This window comes from Gambusia affinis, linkage group LG19, assembly GCF_019740435.1.
Source record: "Gambusia affinis linkage group LG19, SWU_Gaff_1.0, whole genome shotgun sequence".
Classification (NCBI taxonomy): domain Eukaryota; kingdom Metazoa; phylum Chordata; class Actinopteri; order Cyprinodontiformes; family Poeciliidae; genus Gambusia; species Gambusia affinis.
In genome coordinates this window covers 16,932,728-16,955,712 of record NC_057886.1, presented here as the reverse complement: position 1 = coordinate 16,955,712, position 22,985 = coordinate 16,932,728, and the positions used below count along the sequence as shown (strand labels likewise).

General features: G+C 39.2%; 1 protein-coding gene across 4 annotated transcripts; it reads right to left on the bottom strand.

Annotated features, from left to right (window-relative positions):
- Window positions 1-240: 240 nt before the first annotated feature.
- Window positions 241-21,775, bottom strand: LOC122822523 (disintegrin and metalloproteinase domain-containing protein 11-like). 4 transcript variants are annotated; one of them, XR_006369158.1, is made up of 26 exons: window positions 20,932-21,775; window positions 20,270-20,436; window positions 16,217-16,293; window positions 15,813-15,879; window positions 13,557-13,639; window positions 13,380-13,443; window positions 12,714-12,774; window positions 11,958-12,139; window positions 11,494-11,565; window positions 11,202-11,368; window positions 11,023-11,107; window positions 10,616-10,706; window positions 9,751-9,802; window positions 9,246-9,345; window positions 9,023-9,094; window positions 8,824-8,916; window positions 7,880-7,960; window positions 7,747-7,797; window positions 7,606-7,669; window positions 7,410-7,515; window positions 7,189-7,308; window positions 6,903-7,071; window positions 6,425-6,536; window positions 5,997-6,105; window positions 3,228-3,245; window positions 241-3,007 (listed from the first exon to the last, which is right to left on the bottom strand). XR_006369158.1 is itself a non-coding variant. In XM_044101262.1 (26 exons), exons 1-26 carry the CDS (start codon window positions 21,131-21,133, stop codon window positions 2,992-2,994), a joined length of 2,463 nt encoding a protein of 820 aa, XP_043957197.1. In that variant the 5' UTR covers window positions 21,134-21,774; the 3' UTR covers window positions 241-2,991. The 4 variants fall into 4 exon arrangements, 2 of the variants coding, with proteins under 2 accessions (XP_043957197.1, XP_043957198.1); XM_044101262.1 differs by lacking the exon at window positions 5,997-6,105 and adding an exon at window positions 5,632-5,722 and having other exon boundaries at window positions 20,932-21,774; XR_006369159.1 differs by lacking the exons at window positions 241-3,007; window positions 3,228-3,245 and adding an exon at window positions 5,759-5,870.
- Between the last annotated feature and the right edge of the window lie 1,210 nt (window positions 21,776-22,985).

Sequence of the window (22,985 nt, the reverse complement as noted above, 5' to 3'; positions counted from 1 at the left end):
GAATATTTTAGTTCAGTGACAGTAGTGGACTAAGATAATGTGTCAGAAGCAAAGATATTGTGAAAGATATTGCGTGGCACTCTATAATCTGACCTAGAAGAATCATGTATGCTTTGAATAGAAGAGGCATGAGATTGGCTTTTACATGTCAAGTATACACGCATTTTAAAATTATAATACTTTCTATTTTTATGGATATAAAGTTAAAGACAGGCAGAATAATGTAAGAGAAGAGGAGACTTCATGTTTCAGAATTTTATTTTTGTTCATTTCAGTCCATCTACAAGCATCAGTTGATGGTTTTTCCATTGTCTCAGTCCAAAAAGATGGTGTCTAAAAATATGGTGAAAGATGCCTCTTTTTCTTTTTTTTAACCCCCTCTTGATCACATCTGATGCGCCCTCTGTACATATTGTAATAACAATAGTGCATCTGGCAAATGCAAACCTCATACAAACCAAACTGACCTCATTCACACCGACAGCATCAAACAAATAGCCTCTTGGACCCCAAACCAGAACTTTAATCTCATGTACAGCAAAGGGTCCTCAGAGATTTTTTTTTCTTAATTTTTTTGGTGGTAGGTGGGTCGGGGGGGCTTTTTCCTCAGAGGCTTGGTGACTATCAACAAAACGTACAAAAGATTTTGTGAAAGACAGGGCTGTTGAGCCACATTTAGAGATACATGAAAGGGTTTGTGTTTGGAGGACTTTGCAAATGCAGGTTGTGACAAGAGATCAGAGGCTATTCATTAGTAGAAACAAAACTAATTATTTTAACACAGCTTTCAGAAAAGCTTCATGGATTTCATTTAACATTCAGTATAATTTGCACATATTTACAAATGGGTGTGCGTACAGTGGGCAGGTGCTCGTTTCCTGTAGATGCAAGATTTAAAAACTGGTAATGCGCTGCCTGGCTGCAGCCACCAACAGGTCATAGAAAGAGAACAAGAGGTAAAACCTGCCTTCCTAAGAGGAGTGTACACATGTGCATGGACGCAACTGCCCCCTACATTAAATGTAAACACAAATACTGTACATTCTGGCTTTCTTTAAAAATATCTTTCACTCACACAATCACAGACATACAGAGTAAACCTTCTACACACTTTGGAAGAGGTGAGGGCACACGGAGAGATATAGTGGAATGTACGTCGGTCGTTCTGACATTTAAAACACTAAGTTACGGTCTCTGCTGCTTCATAGTTTAGTGGTTTTCTTTTAAAAAATGATCCCAAAACCATAACAACATAGCTTCTTGTTTTGCCTGAAAACTCATATGGAGGATGTTAGTGGAGCATAAGATGCTCTTAAACTGAGAATTATTGATACAGTGCCTTGCAAAAGTATTAAAACCTTTAGGACCTTTGCACATTTTTATTTTTTTATTTTTTGCAATCAGGTTTCAATGTATTTTATGGGCATTTTAGGGTTAGGGTTATAAAGTAGTGGATAATAGAAGGAAAGAGATGCATGGATCGCAAACCTGGAGAGTCACCTCTTGTTATCGTTATTACAGGTGGAAATCTTATGGGTTATCTCTTTACTCGCTTTGCACATCCAGAGAACATAATGTCCTATTATTTTTTACAAAATTAGCTCAAGCACAGTGAAATTTTATGCACAATGTTTTTGAAAAGAAACAGCACGCCTTACCACAGTTTGTCATTTAGATTTAGGTATGGGCCTTTAAGGCTGTCGTCCTGCTGACGGTGAACCTTCACCCCAATCTCGAGAGTTTTTCAGTCTCTTAACAGATTGTATTCCAGTTTTGCTCAGTCTTAAGCTCCATCAATCTTTCTCTTTTACTCTGACTAGCTTCCTCGTCGAAAATCATGCCCCAAATCATGATACTACCATCTTTCATCAGGGGCATTGTGTGTTCAGGTGCACATGAAATGTTGGTTTTCTGATGCACATACCCTTTTAAATTTGTCTGTGCCTTATGGCCTTGTTGAACTACAAAACTGACTTATGTCTTTTTTTTTTTTGCTCAAAGCTGACTTTCTTCTTCTTTCATAAAAGCAAGATTTGTAAAATTCATGATTAATAGCTGTAGCATTAACAGCTTGCCTATTTACTAATTAGATCATTTTTGAAGGTGAATGGTTACTTAAAGGGGAGTGGATACAAATGAAAACCAAACTTCAGATTTGTTTAAAAAAGTGAAAAGCTATTCAGCTTCACTTAATCTACAAACCTTTCATTATGTGACAAGAGGTTGTCAGGGTTATGAATATTTTTGCAAGGCACTGCGAACAACTTATTTTGACAATTAGTTTTTCCTTAGCCTCTCTTTGGAAAACATGCAAACAGACAATTGTAGGATTTCTTTTGCAGTGGTTTTCTTGTCTCCAAATGTTGAACTGATAGCTGTCCAGTTACAGGTGCACCAAGTCACAGCCAGTTATGGAGGTACTGAACCTCAGGTCCATTTTTTGTAAGGAAAAAAAAAAAGAGCCAACATTTCATTTTCTGTCACATTAGTTCGGTCTGTGCACTCGTCCAGCTTTGAATCTTGGACTGAAAAAGTGGCTGGTCTCCTGGCAGGTCTGAGTGTCTTATCAAATTGGTCCACCATCGACATGTACTTTTTTTTCCCCAGAATGTCTGAGCTGTGAGAAGAAGACACCAAAGCACATTCATAGGGACCCCTGGTGTCACCCACAGAGAGAGCCACATCCTTGCTTTAGGTGAAGCCTGGACACAATCCTCAGCTGGCAGCAGCCACATGAGTGTGATCTGGCTGGTATGGCGAGAGGAGCCTCATGGGCCCCAGGATGGTGAGGGTCCCAAAGGAGGACAAATGGAAGGAGCAGACGGGAGTTTGGAGGAAGTGATCATCTACATAGATTTGGAGAGATCCCAGGGCTGAAATGGAAGACTTGTGTGTTCTTTTTTTCATTCCCCTCTTCTTTAACGTGGAAACGACACGGTGCGAGGAGGAAGACAAGCATGGACAGGACACGTACAGAGACAGACAGTGATCTTATCCTCCTCCAGATCTGAAACACGAGAACAGAAGGGAAAAAAACAGCTGGAGGAAGGTAAACACAGTCAGGCAGAAAAATGGCATGAGTATACAAATTTAGCTTTACAGTCAAAGCAGAGGTTGCATTGAGATGGACAGTTGTCAAGCAGGAGTGAAATAATCCTCAAAAAAACATCCAAATAATCTTAACGAATTAAGTTACAGGTTGACTATAATATTTTCTAAGATTGTACCTTCCTCTTCGAATGTTCCTGCATCACAGAAGCAAGCCAAGAAAGGAGATAAAAAGTCAAAACATGTTGAATCAGCAAGACTGGGAAAGTGAAAACACAATAACTACAACAGTGTTTTTTTTTTTTTTTTTGATTGTTAGAACATTGCATAAATTAGGACAAAATGAAGAAGCATGAACACTATCTGCACAAAACAGGCGAAATATTAGAATTGAATTAAAACGTCAAATTGTTTCTATTGAATTAGCTCTGCTGAATGACACTGTTAGATTTAAGTACAAGACATAAATCCAACAGTGATAATTCAGTATGATATCCATCTGACAGTCTCCCTGAAATGATCTTCTGTCAGAATAAAGTGGTGAGATCACATTCAGCAGAAACTGTTAGTAAGTGTGACTAGTAGGAAGAAACTTGCTCATGCACACAGTACCAGCCACATTTGAGTACATCTATTCCGAGAGGAAACAAAACCAATGTTAAAAAGTTTTTAAGAAAACCTCCTGTGAGCTCTGAAATAATCTTTTAAAATAGCTTAACTGTGCTCTTTTGTAGATTTGTTCATTTGCATATGTCAAATTTTGGCAAGAGAAAAAGATTGACAATTTTGGCAACAATCACTCTAGACTGGTCTGACATAAAGGATGCCATTTTGTGAGAACCCCTAAAGATTACTGCTAGGCATAGAAGAAGAACTATGCTGCTGTGAAATACCAGGAGAATGCAAATAAGACCATGCTGGACTTTACCACCATGTGCAAATGGGTCATTCCTGGATTTTTCACATAATTAAGAATTTGGCCAAATCAACAGATATGGTTGACAAGGCACAAAGTCTACCATCCTCTTGATCTGCAGTCTTGAGTCGGGTGACCTCAAGAGAAGAATGCATGAAGAAAACAGAACTCTGGACAATCTGCAGAGATTTTGAAACAAATTCACTGCAAAAAACCAAAATTTTACCAAGTGATTTTGGTCTAGTTTTTAGTACAAATGTCTTACTACACTTTAAATAAGACAAATTAATTTAAAAAATGAAATTTCAGCAAGATACAAAGGCATGTTTTGACTAAACAATTCCGGACAAATTAAATTATAACGTGAGAAAAATGTCTTGCAATCTCCCAGTGGAACTTGTGCTTTTTCATCAACATTAAGGAATTATTTTCTTGAAACAAACTTCAGTATCTTGCTAAAAAGTTACTTGTAAGTTGTTTTGTCTCTTTTCAAGTTTGCCAAGATATTTGTACTAGAAACTAGACACAAAACACTTGGTAAGATTTTGTAGTTTTGCAAAATGATCAAGGATCCCTCTCTACATTTCTGATCTTCTTAAACGTTATCAGATTACACTAAGTTGTGTACATTTGGCAAAAGGGGGGTTGCACAAACAATTACCATCAGCGATATCAATAGTAATGCTACAAAACAAACATTACTTCTTACTGTAAGTTTTTTTTAACCAATTGAACAAATGTACTTTAATGAAATTGTTTTTTTCCTAAAACTTTGAGTAAGAAGTTGTACATCCAAAGAAAATGATACATGACTTTACCGCATATATGCGGTTTTACATGCATCCTTACCAGGAGTCCTAATAAATGTGGCCAGCACTATTCTACTGACCTTAAAAGGAAAGACAGCATGCCATAAATCATAATCTTTCAATGACAATCTAATTCATCAGCCACTAGGAGCCGTCCTTTTAGGTCAGATCTTATAGAGGGAACCATAGCGAGCATGCAGAGGCGGACTGTTGCACTAGAGTGAGGGGACTCAGGGTTAGGATGAGGCCTACTGAGGAAAAATGAATAATGGAAGCTTGAACAAGCTAATAAAAATAGAAATGAAAAAGTTTGCTTAGGTTAAGCCAATATGGACAATACTGTACAAAAGTCTTGAGTCATCCCTCATTTATTTTTATTTTCCTTGCAAGGTGTTGAACTTTCTTCAAGTGAACCATTAACAGAGACCACGTTTGAAGGTTAAAAGAAAGTCTTATAAATAAATTTGGGATTCTTCAGAACTTTTGAAAGGTAAAGCAAGTCCAGAAAGGCAAACAAAAGTAAAGGGGAACTTCCAGACATGGCACCAGTGGTGTAGATCAGATTGATTCTAACAGATGCTGGCAGAGAAATATCTCCCTCCTGCTCAGTCGTCACAGCAAGAGGCTGAGCAGGAAGATGTATTCACATAGAAGGAAACGTGAGCAAAAACAACCTCAATAACAATTTGATTTCATAGCCTAGAGCGTTCAAGCGTCTCAGAGTTCACTCCCCCAACTCCCCTCCCACCTACTGGGCAATGAATTGCAGCTATTTCAGACTGGTGATAGTGGGAGGAGTGGATGGGGGTTCTTGAGGTATAAGCAGACAGGTACACAAAGGCATGCCAGAACTCTTACTTAAATCCCCATCCTGTTCCCCCTAGGACTATAGCTGCCAGGAGAATAGCACCTGCGATGGACCCTATTATGATATTGGTGCCACTGGGACCTGTGCAGAGGGAGGAGGGGAGGAGGAAGGGTGCGGAGGAAGAGGAGGGGCAGAAACAAAAACAACACCACTAAAAACACACGTCAGAAGACCGCATTGACACAATACAACATCAACTAGAGAAAAAGAGAGGCAGATGGTGAGAAACCTGCAGACAGAGACAGAGAGATGAAGGGGAGGGGGAGACCATCACGTTGGGTGACAGGTGAGCGAGGGAGGTTCAGGGGGACAACAGTTACACACAGAAAAAAAAATGGAGAGAGAGTTTTTTTACTTTGTTCTTATTCCCCCTCCCTGCTCTCTCAGCTGGACACCCTCTTGCTCAGGGTGGCAGTTTTGGGCCTAAAAGAGCAGCTGCTTAATTTCTCTGTCTCATTGGCAGACTGCAAGAAAGTAAGAGACACTTAAAAAAAGGCAGTGCTTGAGGAAAACAAAAAAAACACCTCTAAGCACTGCACACATATCCACATTTCAGCACGTACACACTCAACACACACCTACAATATAATAGCAAGGCTCGACGGGAAGGAAAACACACGGCTTAACATCCTCATGACAGTCAGGTGAGTTAACCCACTTTGTGGTTTCAGCACAGAGAACAGGTGGTGAGAAGAGACCATGAGTGGGGTATTATATGATGAGAGAGGCAGAGACAGAGAGAGGAAGAGAGAGAGATGGGAAAGTTTGAGTTCTGCTACTGACCTTTTTTCTCCGGGCCTGTGGGGACGGTGGGCTCAGGGATCGGATCGAAAACGCTGCAGTCCTTTCCTGTGTAGTCCGGGTCACAGATGCACTTCACCTCGTTGCTGCAGGTCTGCAGGGAAGAAGCAGTTGTTGTTGTTGAGGGGCGGTAGGGGAACAGTAAGCAAACAGGGCTACAAAGTGGGAAAAATCAGGATTTTATTATGATTTTTTTCTATTTGAAAGATTGAGCCTCCGTCTTAAAATAATCCAGGTGAAAAATAACCAGGCCCTGCGACGGACTGGCGACCTGTCCAGAGTGTACCCCGCCTCTCGCCCGGGACGCAGCTGGAGATGGGCACCAGCAACCCTCCCGACCCAATTAGGGACGAAGGGTGTTCAGAAAATGGATGGATGGATGGATGGATGGAAAATAACCAGTTTAATAAAACATCAAAATTTTTCATCCAAAATCAGATTATGTTCTGAATGTCTTTACCCCGTGGTCAGAGCAAATGTGTCCAAGTTTAGATCCTGTACAGGTGCTGAGGTTAAACGCTGCGACAGGGAGGCAGCGTCTCTCCAAACACATCATGTTCGGACCGCAGGGTGTGCCGTCCTCCACATAGCCCATGTCGGAGCCATCCTCTAGCAGTGCGTGGCCACCTCTGGGTGAAGCATCCAAAAGTGTCACAGAAGTGGAAGAAGACAAATGAAATAACAATATTAAAAGTGAATAACTTTTTTACACTGTTAAATGCTGCAGATGTTCTGCAGCAGCTTACCTGCAGTCCAGGTACTTGTTCTGATGGTACAGGGTAAAGCTGGTCACCTCACCCTGCAGATCACCAAATTTTGGCTTTGTTGTGACGTTTGCACAGAAAAGGAAGCCACATAATACATCCCTGTGGTGAGAGAAATAAATGCAAACATCTGGCTTTAGTTATAATCAGCAGGTTGTGTTTTGGGGGATCCAAATCAGAACTCTGCAGCTTGTTTTACTCACGGCTTGTTGCACTGCAGCCAGCCTTTCCCTTCAGCCCCCCGACCACAGTTCCCCTTCTCTGTACCTTCAGCGTTCAGCTTCTCATAACAGAACCTGTCTGCTGAATCTGATCAAGGATTAAAAGTGAAGCAGTCAATGTAGATCACATGTTAATGTCACAGGATGAGATAATTGTTGTGTCTGTTTGTAAACACACTATAGCCCCAGAGTCCTTTGCACTGTCCATCACGAGTCCTGCAGCGTCCACCATAGCAGCGTCCCTATGAAGGTTAAACAATGCAGGTAGAGCATAAAGCCCCAGCATTAGAGTTGGAAGAAATAATGACCCAGATCTTACCTGGCTGTTGTCACACATGTAACCATCCAGCTTGTGGACATTATGAGGGCACTGCCAAAGAACAAAACCCCATAAATAAACATTCACACAACACGCATCAGTTTCATCCAGTGTTCTCCACAGGAAGTTTCACCTGGCTGGAGTCTCCTGTGCAGGTTTCGGGAATATCACAGTCGTTCACGGCCTCTCGACAGACAACACCTCTCAGCTCATACTGGGAGGCAGAATAAAAGAGACTTAAAGTTGTTGAAAACATCATATAGGTGTTGTGCTGGCAGTTTAAAATTTAAAGGACGACGTAAAAGGAGGAAATCTGTTTATATAGCATCAAATCAATGAAAAAATATAAAGACAGGATCATTTGCTTGTTCAAATCTCACTATGCTTATGTTTAGCAAAAATATTCACCTGATTTTGTGTATGTGGCTGATCAAATTTCCACCAATGCTTTAACTGCATTTTAATTTGGATAAAAATTAAACTGGAAGCCACAAGAGTTTTTTTCTTTTCTCACATCTGCCACTAGGTGGCATAGTAGAGTTTCTTTTGATGAAGAATTAACCCTTTCTGCAGCCTTGTGGAAGGAAAAACGATAAATGGCATGGATTTCTACATCTATTTCAACTTAAGCGGATAATTATGGGTTGGAGAAAGATGAAAATGAATATTTTTTTAAATGTATGTGGTATGTGCATACCAGGTCATGCATAAACAAATGTGGATTCATGTATTGTTGCACTCAACGTGTGTAAAATAAGTCTTGGAAAAAGAAGCATTTCCAAAAATATGTACTTTGTTTTGCATCAAACAGCCTAAGAGTGTTCCATTGTTGCAGAAAAGCTGAATATTGGCGTCATTTGACCAGCAAGCAAGGATTAAGTTACAGTTCAAGTAGAATTGAACAAATTCAACATGATTATCAGGTTTTTGTAGAGCAAATTTATCAGAAAAATGTGGCAAAAGGCAAAAATATGCAGGTGAAACTATTTCTTGTTTTTGCTTGAGCCTAAAATATATATTAATCATACCAATCTTCATAATTTATAGATCTGCAACTTTGATTTTTGTTCAACTTACTTTACAGCCACTGCAGCAGAGTCCATTGCTGCACATGGCGTCATGGGTAAGAGTACACTTTTTACAGCAGGCTCCTCCGCTACGGGCACATTCCTACAGCCACAGACAAGAAAAAAAAAATAAAAAATTTGTTCCACTAAACTCTACATCTTCTCAGATTGAAATGTAAGCTTAATGTGAAGAAAAGTTGGCTACTCACCACCTGGGATCCACAGTCACACTCTTCTCCTGGCTCCACAAAGCCGTTTCCACACTCTGGAGGGTCCAACAGCTAAAATAATAATAATATATATATATATATATACAGTATAAGACAATACTGTGAGGAAATATAGGAATAAATGAGACAAGGTGTAGAAATGAATAAAATCTATAAAATCAATCTATTGAGAGATGGACATCACACCCTTCATTATCCTCACCTTATTGGGCTTGTTGAAGAGGCAGCTCCCACCGCCCTGGAGCAAGAACTGGATGTACTCGTCAACACTACAGCGAGAAAACTTTCTGGGCAGATAAAATCTGTGATCACACACATAAGCACACACACACATTCAGACGTATGAAGACCAAGACATACACTAAAACACAAACAGTGAAATGCTTTTTGGCCAGTCAGGAATGCCAGATCAACCGTGGGTGTGTGTGCCAGCACTTTGCAATCTGACACAAATGTTCCCATCTGCAGTAAGATATATCTCAAATAATTCACATCTTTATTGTCCCATCTGTCCGGGGGAGCCCAGTCCAAATCACTCATGTAGTAAATACTTTTAGTTCACATTTTGTAATACTTTATACAGCAATCTGGCGTCTCCTGTTAAGGCAAAATTTATTTAGGCTTCAAATAAGAAACTTTAAATCTTATGAAGGTGTTAACTTGTTTAAGCGTGAGCAAGCAAATATGGTAGAAACAGCTATTTTTACCCGGTGTCTTCCATTATGCAGCCCACCCAGGCATCTGGGCATCTGCAGTCACCTGAAAAAGAAGAAGAAATAAACACAACATACAAAATACAAAGAATAACTTCTATTTTTAAAGACCACAGAAGAAGAAAGAAAAATATTACAAAACAGAAACTTTTTAGAAACTGCCAGAAAGCCTGGCTGGCTATTTTGGGTTCCTGCACATTATTTAGGTCACAATTCCATCTGTTTTCAGAGTTCTCTGTAATTTAGATTCAGATGTATGAATGGGAAAATAAAGACACACAAAAGAACCAATATTTTAGTATGATCAGTTCTTTGTATATGGATGAGTGCTGATTAGTTTATATCTGTATCATTTTATAATTTTGTTGTTGCTTTTGTCTTTTTGTGTGTGTGTGTGCGCAACTTTTCTGAATATGAAAACAATCGTCTATACCCACCAAAGTTTTGGGCTGATCTTAGGTCAGTTGATATCCCATTTTAAGGCACTACTAGTGTACTGGCCAGAATCACAATAAATAGAAATGGGCTTTAATACAAAAGCATTTCATTTCTAATAAAGTAATATATAGGTACTATACATAACTCGATTAGATAACAAACATTAAATGTAACTTAATTAGAAACAAAATTGGACCAATTTTAAGTATGCATCTCCATAATTTATGAAAAATACTTGACTAACAATATAAATAAATTCATAAGTAATGGTAAAATTGAAATGTATGAAATTGTTTGGGGATAAAAATGTGAGTGCAACAGGGATGAAATAGTGATGAGTATGACGTGGAGATATGAAATGGTAAAGGGGTGAAATCATGCTGAACCTCTTTGTATGTTAAGTTGTTTTCTGTTGTCTTACCTGCTGAGGCTCTTGCGTTGTTCCATCTCATCCCGATGTTCTGGCCAAGACTCTGACACAAAGTGATGGCCATTGCCCCGACACTCCCATACTGTAAGTTAAAACAGACTTACTAAAATGTAACAAGTATTTGAAACAAAAGAGCAAAGAAATAGAAAAACTGACCATGACACGTTGTTCTACAGATAACAACCATCATAGTTTGAACAATTATAAAGGAAATTCTGACCCGTATCTTTCATTATACACCAGAACAGACACAAAATACATGTAGAAAACTACAACAGAGAAGCTAAAATCGTTCATCCTGATTTCAAATTATACTCTTAACTTCCAGATTCAAAACAAATTTGACTACAGTGTTATAATCAGCATTTTCTAAATTATGAGCATAATGCCAAATGTACCTCATTAATTCCTCCTCCTTTCGTTGGAGAACACACCCCTCCTGTGTAGGCTGTCCCACTGCGGCTACTATGAAATGTACGCCCTCTGAAAAGCACAGCAAACCCATCATTTAAAATCAAATCCCCACTGGGATCTAGAATCTAGATTTTCAGCATAAACACTGTTGTTGTCTTCGTACGAGAAAAGATGGACAACGTCGCTCTGCTCCCTGATGCTGTCCTTCCTGTACTTCATGAAGTTCTGCAGCGTGATTAGCGGGTCCTCCACAACTGGCATCAGGTTTTCCGAGGTCCAGGTCTCCATGGCCACCAAAACAATCCTGGTGTTCAGCTGCTCCTGAAAGATCTGTCGACAAAGATGGACTTCTGTTATCGCGAATGCGGAGACGTCAACCTTTCCAAAATGAGAACACACATCCTGACAGGTTGTGTTTGTGGAGTTAAGATGTAGGAGGGTTTGTGGTTCCTCACTGTGTCTGCTGTGTTGACTACAGCTTTGGCAAAGTTTTTGGTTTGGCTGCTTGAGTGACGCAGCTGCACAAACTGAAGAGAGAGAAGAGATCCACAGATGGCTTAGGAAAAGGATTCATCATGCACTCCAGCACAAAATGGTACGGATCTTTACCAACTTAAAAAGTAAATCCAAGGTCATTTTCATAAATACAGGCAGTCTTGATTTACTGGGTTTTTTTCTATTTTTACAATACTAGACTCTTTTAGGGTTTTTTTTTTTTTTTTTTTTACAAATGGATTGGCATGCATTACATTCATCAAACAAACAGCAAACTGCTTTATTTGGGCACAGCTGCACCTATACCCAAACATCCTTAAATATGCCTTTTCCTGCTGTCAGCAAAGAAAGATGACAAACGAGGAAAAAATATAACAAAATGTGACAGCTGATACGGAGTGCTAGAATTACGTCTTATACTCACCAGATCATAGTCATTTACCACCATGAGCTCAATGTATTTGGTCTCTGTCTGGACAGAGGGCCTGCGGACAAACCTCTTGGATCTTCTCAGCACCCCGGTCACCTGCTGGTCCTCCGTTTGCTCTGGTCTACTGTCATCTTCAACACTCTCACTGCTGTCCTGCTCACTGTCCTCTGCACACTCTGAAAGCATATTCAGAGCTGCAGGTATGAAATGTTATCATTGGGAGCTACATGGACACACTTTTCCTCCTTTGGGTTTTTGTTTCTTTTGTGTTTGTATCTTATATGAATCATTGCTTGAATGGTGTTGCTGTATAAGCACATTTATTTGTGTTGAGTAACTCAGATAATTCTTATGTTCTGTTCCTTTTTACATTTGAATTTATGTTCTTAGATCATTGTCAGGCTTTTTGCTTTTAGTTGTAAAATCCTTCACATTTTGGTTCAGTTAATTGTGAAGAGCATGAGAAATGATGTAGAGATTCTTCTCTTTGCACGCTCAGACATTGTGAAATAAGCTAGTGCTGTCCTATTGGCAAAGAGGATTAAAAAAAAAGTATTAACACCAGAAGAACTAATAAATAGGTGATTTTGAGAAAAATAAATAATTTGGATTAATGTCTTCAACTTAAAGGTTTGAGTTTTTTACACATCTTTACCAGAGCTGCCAATATGTGTGTATGTAAACCACATTTATCTGGTCTTGATATGCTATAAGTGGGAGCCTGAAAGGTCTGATTTTAAGACTACTCACCTGGACAGTGCCGGGAAAGTCTGATATCGGGCATCCTGCGAATTAAGTGAGCTCCTTCGTCCTAAAGTAGAAAACATACACAACAGTGGTTACCTTAGGAGTCTTGGTCCCTCAATAACTGTTCAGAGGGAAATGTCTTATGAAAAATACATTTCTCTGAAAAGCGTCAGGTATACAATCAAACTCCACCAAAAAGAAAGGTCTGCTCCGCATCAAGTTAAATGCCTCTCCTATTTATATCATCAAGATTTTTTTACATTTTACCTGAATTGTTGGTAAATTGTGACTAAAACCCACAACTTATCACATATTTTAGCATAAGCTCGCTAACAAAATGGTTTCTAAAGCTGGGGTTGCTATCCAGCAAGGGTGAGGCATTAGGAACCAACAAAAAAAATAAAATAAATAAATCTAACGTAATACAATAACTTGGAAAAATAAAATTGTGCTATAAATGCTAAAGCAGGTTAAGAAAAACAACAACAAAGAAAAAACAATCTGATCAATAGATAAAAACAATATGATGCTATATTGATGCCTTCAATTTCTTTTTTGTAAAACAATTCTCTTCCACCATTATTTTGTGGGGAAACTGGGAACTTTTGGATGTTTTCCTAATTAAACCCATGTCAGCTTTCCCTAATGTGCATTTAAGTAAAGGTTTACCTTCCAGCTCACATTGTGAACGGGCTCAATTCCATAAGAGTAGAAACCATCAGAGAACATCCCACTGCAACGCAACAGAAAGCTGAATTAATGGATGCAGGACAGAAGAAAAAAACTTGAGCAGAGAAGAAAGGTCAGGAGGATTTGCAAAAAGGAAATAATAGTTTGGTTTCTCACCAGAGGCCATGACAAGTGGAGACAGCTGCCCAGGACTCTGGTAAACCTCTTAGTCTTCCTTGGTAGTAGCAGTGCTCTCCTCCCTGTAAGGAAAACAAAAACATACTTCATAGAAGACCCCAGGCTTTATATAGCTGCTTTTCTGCTTCATTAGATGCCACCACTCTTCTTCTTCCCTCACCATCACTTACAGCATAGTTGGTGACCTACTTGAGTTTACTCCACTCTCCTGTTCTTCATTCACAATAAGATTGGAGGGGGAGGTAAAGCACGCTCAGGGATCTCTCCAATAAATCAACACTCATGTTGCCAGCACTGTTTTGATTTGAGAATTAAGTGTAGACTAAGCAGGCTAAAATTCAAGGACACTACTATCTGTGCACGTTTCCTCGCAAGGCTACAGCCGCGGGGGGTCGTGCCGCTAGTATGGGAGAGAAAGGTTGCTTCACCTGAGTCAAACCGAGCTCAGCGGGTTGGGTCTCGGGCTGAAACGACAGCACAGATCGGCATGCCCTGAAAGCAACACGCCTGGCACGTCCAGCCGCAGCAGCGTCAACACGTGAGGCCTACATCCAGCTGAGGGACAATCTGGTCAGACGGCAGGTCTCCTCTGCCAGCCTCTCCCTCCCACCTCCAAAAGAACAAACCGCCTGCCTACAAACACACATTCATCCCCGTAATGCCAAAGCACATCGTGCCTTTGTTTTAACTGGCATTTCACTCCTTATTCCTTTATCCTTCCTCCTCCTCTTGCTACAGCTCTGCTCTTCCCTCCCTCCTGGTCTTCTTTCATTCTCTTGGCTGCCAAGAACTTAATGATGCTGCTGAGCTAACCGGTTGCTGTGGAAACAAGCCCGTGATTGGTCAGGTGGATTGAAGGAGAGTTTGGAGCGACTGTGGGTGGGGACATGTAGTGCTGGCTGGGTAGATGGGTAGGTGGGTGCTTGAGGGGAAGTAAGTGGTACATTAGTAGAAAAAAAAAGTATAAAAATCACAACCATCCCACATGGTGATCAGTTTTGATATTGCTTAAGTTTATCCCAGTACCAATGTTATGGTAAAATTTGTTATTCGGTCACACACTGCTATCTTGGCGAGTCTGTGTGGGTTTGTGACACTACTTATTTTTTTATTTTTTATTTTTTTTGCTTTGAGCATTTTAGAAAGGCCTCGGCTGACTGCCAGGTAAGCTCTCATGTTTGCACACCAGTAACACTCCTGATCAGTGTCTGCATGGCAGCCTACTTTAGAACAGAAAGCACATAATGCACTTTCTATAAATAGACAAACCACCAGGATGAGATCAAACCACCAAACCATGAATTTAAAAATTGACCTTAAAAGAGGAATCCAAACAAAAAGCATCTCTGCTTCTAAATTTAGTATAATTACACAAATATGCATCTATTCCCCCAACCCCAGCAACAAGCAATGAGACTGGAAAATTCAACTTGAGCATGTCAGTGGGGACAAATATTCATGTTAATCAATCAAATTAATAAGTCATCTTTTTAAAAAACACAACCTGGCCCGATGTGAAACACTCGTTTGAACTTAAATCTAATAACTGGTTGTGACACCCTTGGTAGTAACAATTTTATTAGCAACAGTTTACGGTGACTGGCAATGAGTGGTGACACTTTTATCAGTGTCACCTGCATATGCTGTACCTTTAATTTAACTAATCTGGGTATGATTTGTTATATACACACAGTATTAATCCTGGGTTTTATTCTACTTTTCTTTAAAACCAATTATAACTTTTTGTGGCTTTTGTTTTTTAGTTATTTATTTATTTATTTTTATTTTTTTTACAGCTTTCAGTCTAATGACATTTTCTATGATTTTAGTGATGTGTGAACCTGGATAACACACCCACATTTCTTCATTGCATGGCAATAAATGGTTTCAGATTTTATTTTATATTAAGTAAACTTAATCAATACAACTCCACTTTGAAACTGGACACTAATTTTGTTTCACCGCCACTTAAAATTGCAATAAAACATAAGTAAATAGTTTTAAAATGTGAAGGATCAGTATGTTAAATGGTCTGCTCAGGACAAGGTGTGTTTCTTCAAACTCTGTTTTCCAGGAAGAACAACTATAAAGAACAGTCCGAAATGCTGCACTGCAACTCTGGTCATCTTTTTAAACCACTAAATAAAACAAGTCCCCCATCAACACTGGCATCAGCAAATATTACCCCGTAGTGTAGATGCAAAAAAGAAAAAAAAGAGAGAGAGAAACTCTTACCACAGACTGAAGTGGTTTGCCATTGTAGTTAAAGTGCCTCTCCACATAATCTGAAGACAGCAGGTGACTGAAAGAAGAGGAGAGATAACCATCAATATCTGTGCCAGGATCAGAGAAAATGTATTCTGGGATATCTCACACCAAAGGTTCTCCCCTCAGATGTATTCCACACAGAATTACCAGACCTATTAACATGCTTTGCTATTAAAACGTGTGTGTGCCTGTGAGAGCGCAGCGTTGGTATTCCCCATCTTGTCGTGTAACATAATAGAGGCGCTAAGTGCATTTGCGTATGAGCGGGGAAAATGCTAATGAGATCAGCTGCAGAAGATTAGGTGTGCTCATTGATACGAGCAAGGATGGGGGGAAAAGAGCAAAAAAACAACACATCTGATGATACTAACTGGTTTAGTTCCAGGTCAAGAGTGAAGGTGTGTCCGAAGGCTTCGACTTGAAAGCAGCTCAGAGCCAGGTGGACAGGCTGCAGACAGAATAAAATTTTACTCAGACACACATTAACTGCTGCAGTAAAACAGTTAATACATTTGCCACTTAGCTAGAGCTAAGCTGATTGCCATAAACTCATGAATAATTCAGCAGGGATCAATACACCTTGAAAACATCCCAACTGATTTATTATGTCGACTGATAAAGACCCTTTTGATTGACAGAGCGGTGCCTGTTTGATATGTGGCAGAGCATTGTGAGAGGAATGATAGAGGGGGCTTGACAGTCACAGAAGGGAAGTAGGTGGAGGAGGACAGAACTAGATGTTGATTGTCTATAATCAGTCAAGCTGTACCGATGTCCCCAGTGGACAGCTGCCAGCATCACGGAGGTGATGAGGCATTACGGCCGTAAGAGACGGAGAGAGATCTACTACACACTAGGCAGCCCTGACTGTGCCAACCTGGCTTTGATTTCTGTCTAGAGGAACAGGGTCCCAGTGAATCATTGGGCTTTTCAATAAAATGCCTCACTGTCCACAAATTATTCCCTCCAGCGAGCACAGACAACATATTTCTCACCACTGACTTGGACAGGCTGAAGTAACTGCACACGCTCTGTCACTACTACAGTACAGTAATATTGTTCCACTTCTTTATGTCGGCTGAATGTGTGACAGTTTCATCACTCAGGCCATTTTTGGAAACTGTCCTGGTGCTTTTATTGATGAAACATAAACTTTATAAGTAGATAAAGTTGTAGATGGTTAAGAATTGAGTTTTCCTGCCAGAGCTCTGCAGCATCAGATCATTCATGGTTTTAAAACGAATGATCACTCTCAATTATTTTGTCAGCAGTGGGTTGTGTCAAAACGCTCACACACTGGCAACCATCTCATCTACTCTCAAATGTTTCCACAAACCAGTTAAAATGCTTGGTTTGTTTTCAAAAAATTAAAACAAAGCCATTGTAGTTTTTCCACTTTTAATGTGACACATATAGTCTACATTTTATTTGAAAATACAGACAGTAGGAGATACATATAAAATTTAAAAAGTTTGTTGTGACTTAATTTTAACATTAATTCTTATTTGTTTACAGTCTATGTGGCATCTTGACTGTTGTATTTGCCAACTGAATCCTGCAAAAGATCTCAAAATCTTTAAAAGAGTGAAGAAAGAACTAGACAGTTTTATGTCAAATTTAGTTCTTGGATCTGGTTTGGCGTTTCCAGAACTTTAAATTTCAGCTCAGAAAGTCATGTTTATGTGGAATTGAGCTAGTTGATGATCAGTGATACTAAAAAATAAAATCTCTCTTCATTTCATATTTCTAGCAGACAACAAATGAGTCAATTGAAGAACTTAAGAAAACTGCAACTTGACAAACAAAGCTAAATGAGGACTTAAGTTAAGAAATGTTTAGGCCACTCTGAAGGTTGAAAATGATTAGTTTCATGTTTCAATTGTTTCAATTTGGATCTTCTGATAAAAGTGCTATAATTGAATAAAAAAAAACTCTGTGGGAAAGAAGGTTTGCATTTATGAACTTCTGAATTAGTTTGTGTGACTTTCCTTTCACCTCAATATAAAGTTGGCTTCCCTGTCTGTTGTTACTCATTGTCTTGCGCACTATAAGAGTAATGAATTTATCTTAAATGAAGATTACATGCAATTTATCGGCTTCCTTATCCAGATAAATTATGTTGAATTTGGCATTTAGAGAATTACTGATCCCATGAAATGAATTATATCTGAGTTAGTGAGTTAATTTACCACCATTAGTTTAACCGCATGCAATTGGATTTCCACTGAGATACCATCTTTTAATAAAAACTGTGATTTTGTCATTTTTTTGCAAAGGTTCAATTTAAATTAATAAAAAAATAAAGTAAAATCAAACAATTTTACCAAGGGAAGGAAATAAATATTGGTTTACTAAATATGTTCCATAAATAAATATTAATATTATTCAATATATAAACTTGGCCCTACACAGATGCAGCTCGGTCAAGCAGAAAATTGTTGATAAGTTCATTTAATTTCTACATTTTATTGCAAAACTGAAACACACAAATTCACTGAAAGAATGAAAACCCAAATATTCTCCTATTTAACACAATCAGACTATTAAAGTAAATTTGAAAGTATGTCAAAGTACTGTTCGGTACATAAACTCAATACAGTTATGGTTTTCTTTTACATAAACTATAGCATCAATGCAGAGTAGCATGCTGGAAATCAACCTGTAGCCTCTTTCTCCAAACATTTTCTCCATAAACTTCCAAAAGCAAGCCGCCTCTGAACTTCCTCTACTCATTCATGAATCCCAAGTGGAGATGATGATATCCCACACAGCTGTGTTTACAAAGCTAATAGATCCTGCAGTGTAGGACGACAGAAGGTGCCATGTGGCATTGATGTCAGCACTATGAGAATTTTCTCCATCGTTTACATTTTTTTTTTTTTAAAAACAACAAAAAAACAATACTGGCGATTCTGTTGTTGGTTGAGAAAACGTTTGACTTTAAATAATAAATTGTATTTTCTGAGTCTTTTTTATGTTTTGCCAAAAATAATAAAAATTAAGGGAAATAAAACATTGAAATATGTCACTGTGTGTATTAAATAATTATACTATGCTTTTAAATTTTGGAACCAACTTTATTCCAACTGGAATAAATCACTTTATCAGTTATATTTTCATTCACTGAGATGCACCTATGTTTGGCCCCCAGAACAACTTTACTCAATCTTAGTAACACTTTTATGTTTCACTGAATTGCTTTCTATTTTTGGAGAAATGCAATAGCCAAACTACTGAATCATTGTTCAGTTTATTTTCTAGATGGCCATCTAGGAAATGGAAAGTGTTGGTAATTGGAGTGACCAATTCATCTATTTTGAGCAAAACGTGATGTTGCAGAAAAGAGAAATGGGTTCAGATCATCATCAGGCTCAGCTGTTTCTAAATTTATCAGCTCCTTGTTTAAAGCATCTTCAATATTTCAAAAAGAAAAGGGCAGCATGTTGTGAGAACGTAGAAATTCGGCTTTTTAAACCATTGCAAACTGGCGTCTCTTTTGTGCACTATATGTTTGTAATTATACAGCAGCACTGTCATGTGATTCTGACATTTTTGGTAGTTCTTCGTCAAATAGAGAGACTCAGAGAGATGACTCAAGTAAATGACAGGGATTATTCGAACCATCCTCCACTTCTCACACAGACACGTTTCATATTTAATGGGACATACTTCGACACACCACTGAATAATAAAAAAGCCTGGGAGGGGCTCAGTATGGTAACGAACATGACGTCCGAATATCTGATGAAGGGTCATGTGGTGATGACAGCAGAAATGTCAAAATGTTGAAAATATATATATATATTTTTAAATGTACAATTCTGCCCATCCAAAAGGCTGTTTTGGAAAGTTTACGCAATCCAGAACAGACGTCAGCATTTAAATGAGTCAACCATTTTACTGATATCAATATTGATAAATCATGTTTTTTTTAAAGGAAACTGAATATTGTGCAGCAGGTTTAATAGACACACAAGTATAACACTAACAGGAAATGAATAAGTTACATTATCACAGTTTATGCATAAAAGCATACTTTTATGCATTTCAAAGAGCATACACTTGATTGATATTTTTATCAACAAAAAACAGTGGGTTTTATGAGTATATTCTATGAATAAGAAAGAAACGTTTGATTTTTCAGCATTTCATCTGCCGATTAATGACAAAAATCCCATCTCTTGCACATCTTTAAATGACACCCATAAATATCAGTCTGTGTTCAACATGCCCAATAGTTTTTGCATTACATATCATGTAGCAACAGGGTAAAAACTGGAGAAGGAAGTGAAAATCCATTATATTCAGGGATGCTTTTGTTTTTAATGAGATCCAGTTCTCATTCTTGGGTATCCCTGACTGAGAACTCGCTGAGCAAATAAAGGTGTCAGGGAACAGATGTGTGGATCTGAGAGGTGACTTACTAAGCTGTCCCCACTGCTGTTCTTCACCCTGGTATCCAAGAAGTTATGAGCCATTTCCTCCTCTGACTTGATCTGCTGCACCAGTCGCTTTGGATAGGTGATCTCAGTTTCCCCATTATCCAGCTGGCCTGAGGGGGCAAACCAGTCCCACAGTCCTCTATCTGCACCTGGACAGGAACATCAAATTCCAACAGAAAGCCTTGATAGTTTTAATGACCATATAGTATGAATAATAAAAATGTATGTGGAAGATCATTTGGTGATCTAATACACCCTGTAGTTGATTGTGTTTGATCAACTGCTATTTTAAGACCTTTATAGGATACAAAACGGTGTGTTATGATGGAAATTAATGTAGTTATATCAGAACCTGACTCTCATAAAGGCATATAAAGGGTAAGTAAATATTGGTTTGAAGGTAATTTGTTAAACATTGTGGGTTTACGTGTTAGGGAGACGTTTATTGTAGTAGGTGGATACATGTTGATGCAGCAGATCTACATGGTGGTCAGTGAGCTATTCTGGCACCGAGATCCTCATCAATAAAATCCCGGGCAAGAAAAGTGCCAATCAAGGGGGGAAAAAATGCAAAGGAAACCAAAAGGGTGCTCCCGCTCTCGATCCGAACAGCCCCCCTTTTCTTCCACCTCCCCCTCGCTTACCTGACACTGCAAGCCTCTCGCCCACTGCACCAAAGACCATGAAGCACCACACCGCCAGCATGATCTTCACATATTCCCTCCGATTACCGCATGGAGAACCCCCGCCAAATGTCAGGAAGCCCGGCAGGTGGAGAGGAGGAAAAAGATCAAAAAACGCACAGCAGAGATGATGGCGAGGATCCAAAGTTAATCTGCTAAACATCTGATGATGCGCGTCCTCTCATCTCTCCCCCCTCTCTACCTCTCGCCCTCTCAGCTCCGGTCAGCACTGCCACGGAGGGTCTGGATTTGCATATCAGAAAGATGAAAAATGAATCGATCCGGGCCTACAGACTGATCGGCGATGGGATCGGCGAGGAAAGAGAGAGCGCGCATCGCGGAATCATCGCTCCGCAGCGCTGCGCGGATGCGTAGTAGGCGCTGGGTGTATGGCTGGAGTTGTATATGTGTGTGTGCGGTATGCGGAAACGGAGGGATGGGAAACCGAGCAGAACTGCGAAGGGTCTGCGGCGAGGAGGACACGTGGGGCCGCGGTACCCTCCCTTATCCCGCGCAGCCTCCTCCTCCCGTTGCCATGCAGCGCTGCGCAGGGAAAGGATGGTGCAGTCCGACGGCTGGAGAGCACGGCCTATAGAGCCAGAAAGGAGATAGACGAATAACAAGTTCATTCAGGTTGTTAATGTGCGGATCTGAACGGCGGAGACACACATTGAGGCTGCCATCTGGACAAGGATGCAGGTCTGCAGGGGATTAAGGTGTGCCCCGACTAGCAGGCGAAAACAACCCTGACTCATCGCTGCCTTAATGCTTCAAGTTTGTTTCTGTGGTAACGAGCGCAGACAGTTCAGATTCATTTACATTTTTGTAATAAAACTTGAATCAAAATTATTTAATGTGTGATTTACTTTTTTCCTGAAACTGAAATACAGGTGTAACAAAAGTATCACACAGCCTTGTCAGGCGTCAAAGGGATTTACAGCGTCAGATAAGCAAAAAAAAAAAAAAAAAAAAAAAAGAAAAAAAAAAAACACCCCGAAAATCTTTCAAACTTCTGTCTAATTAGACTATCGCATAAAACATTAAATCGGATAATATATACAGAAATATTATATTATTATCATCATGATATGTTTTATGCAGTTAAGTGGGAGACATCTAACTTGACAGTTGTCCAGCAGTAGCAGTCACTGCTCGACAAGAACAGAGTAAGCCACAAAAGGTCGTTACTAAGGAAAATGGCTGTGAACAGTGATAAATCCAAGCATACCATATTGAAGGAAAGTTTATTGCAAGGAAAAAGTGTGGCAGTAAAAGCTGCAAAAGCAGTAGGGATGACAGAAACCTTCAGAAAATGCATGAAGCGAAGTCCATTTGAAAGATTGGGGAAGATGCACTGTGGATGGAATCAATTTTTCCAAGAGTCACCAGATTCATATAGTAGCTAAGGGGAATTTTCTTTTGCTGACAAACTTTATGGAGCTACTGATTCTTTTTTTCCTCAGCAGAACTTGACAGCTAGTCAGTTCAAAAAGTACAAACACCGGCTTTAAATTCCAAGATATCAATGTCCTTGATTGGTCAGCAAAATATTCTGGGTTTCCCAAAGCCTCAGCATAACAACAGGTTGATCACTTCCATTCCCACTGCATGGATGCAGTAACTCAGAAGAATTGAATATCTTGGTAATCAAAAATAAACTGAAATAATTATGTACTTATTGTATACTACTTTGTTATATTTTTAAATCAGTGAGATACTTAACATTTTCATGTTCATATAAAGAACGTGGGATGTTTTCTGTGAAGTCTTATTTTGTATTTTAAAGCAAGGTATCTTGGTACATTCTTTTTAAAAAAAATAGTCAGAACAAAGTCAAATAGAGCATTCATTCCCAGTGAAAATAATATGGTTAGAGTAATAAGTGACAGCCTGTTTCGGATTTAACTATGCTCAGCTGAGACAAGGTGTGGAAAAGTAATACTACACTGCATGTGCCACTACAAAAACATCATACAGTGGACAGAAAATTCTACACATCTGTCAGGATTTCTGAC

What these genes read in the sequence shown, in the direction of transcription:
- LOC122822523 (XM_044101262.1), bottom strand. Translation starts at nt 21,133, where the DNA reads ATGTTTAGCAGATTAACTTTGGATCCTCGCCATCATCTCTGCTGTGCG. An exon ending in TTCACAATGTGAGCTGGAAG is followed by an intron (nt 12,775 to 13,379) that starts GTAAACCTTTAC and finishes TTTCTACTTTAG; the next exon opens with GACGAAGGAGCTCACTTAAT. An exon ending in ACATGTGTGACAACAGCCAG is followed by an intron (nt 7,670 to 7,746) that starts GTAAGATCTGGG and finishes TAACCTTCATAG; the next exon opens with GGACGCTGCTATGGTGGACG.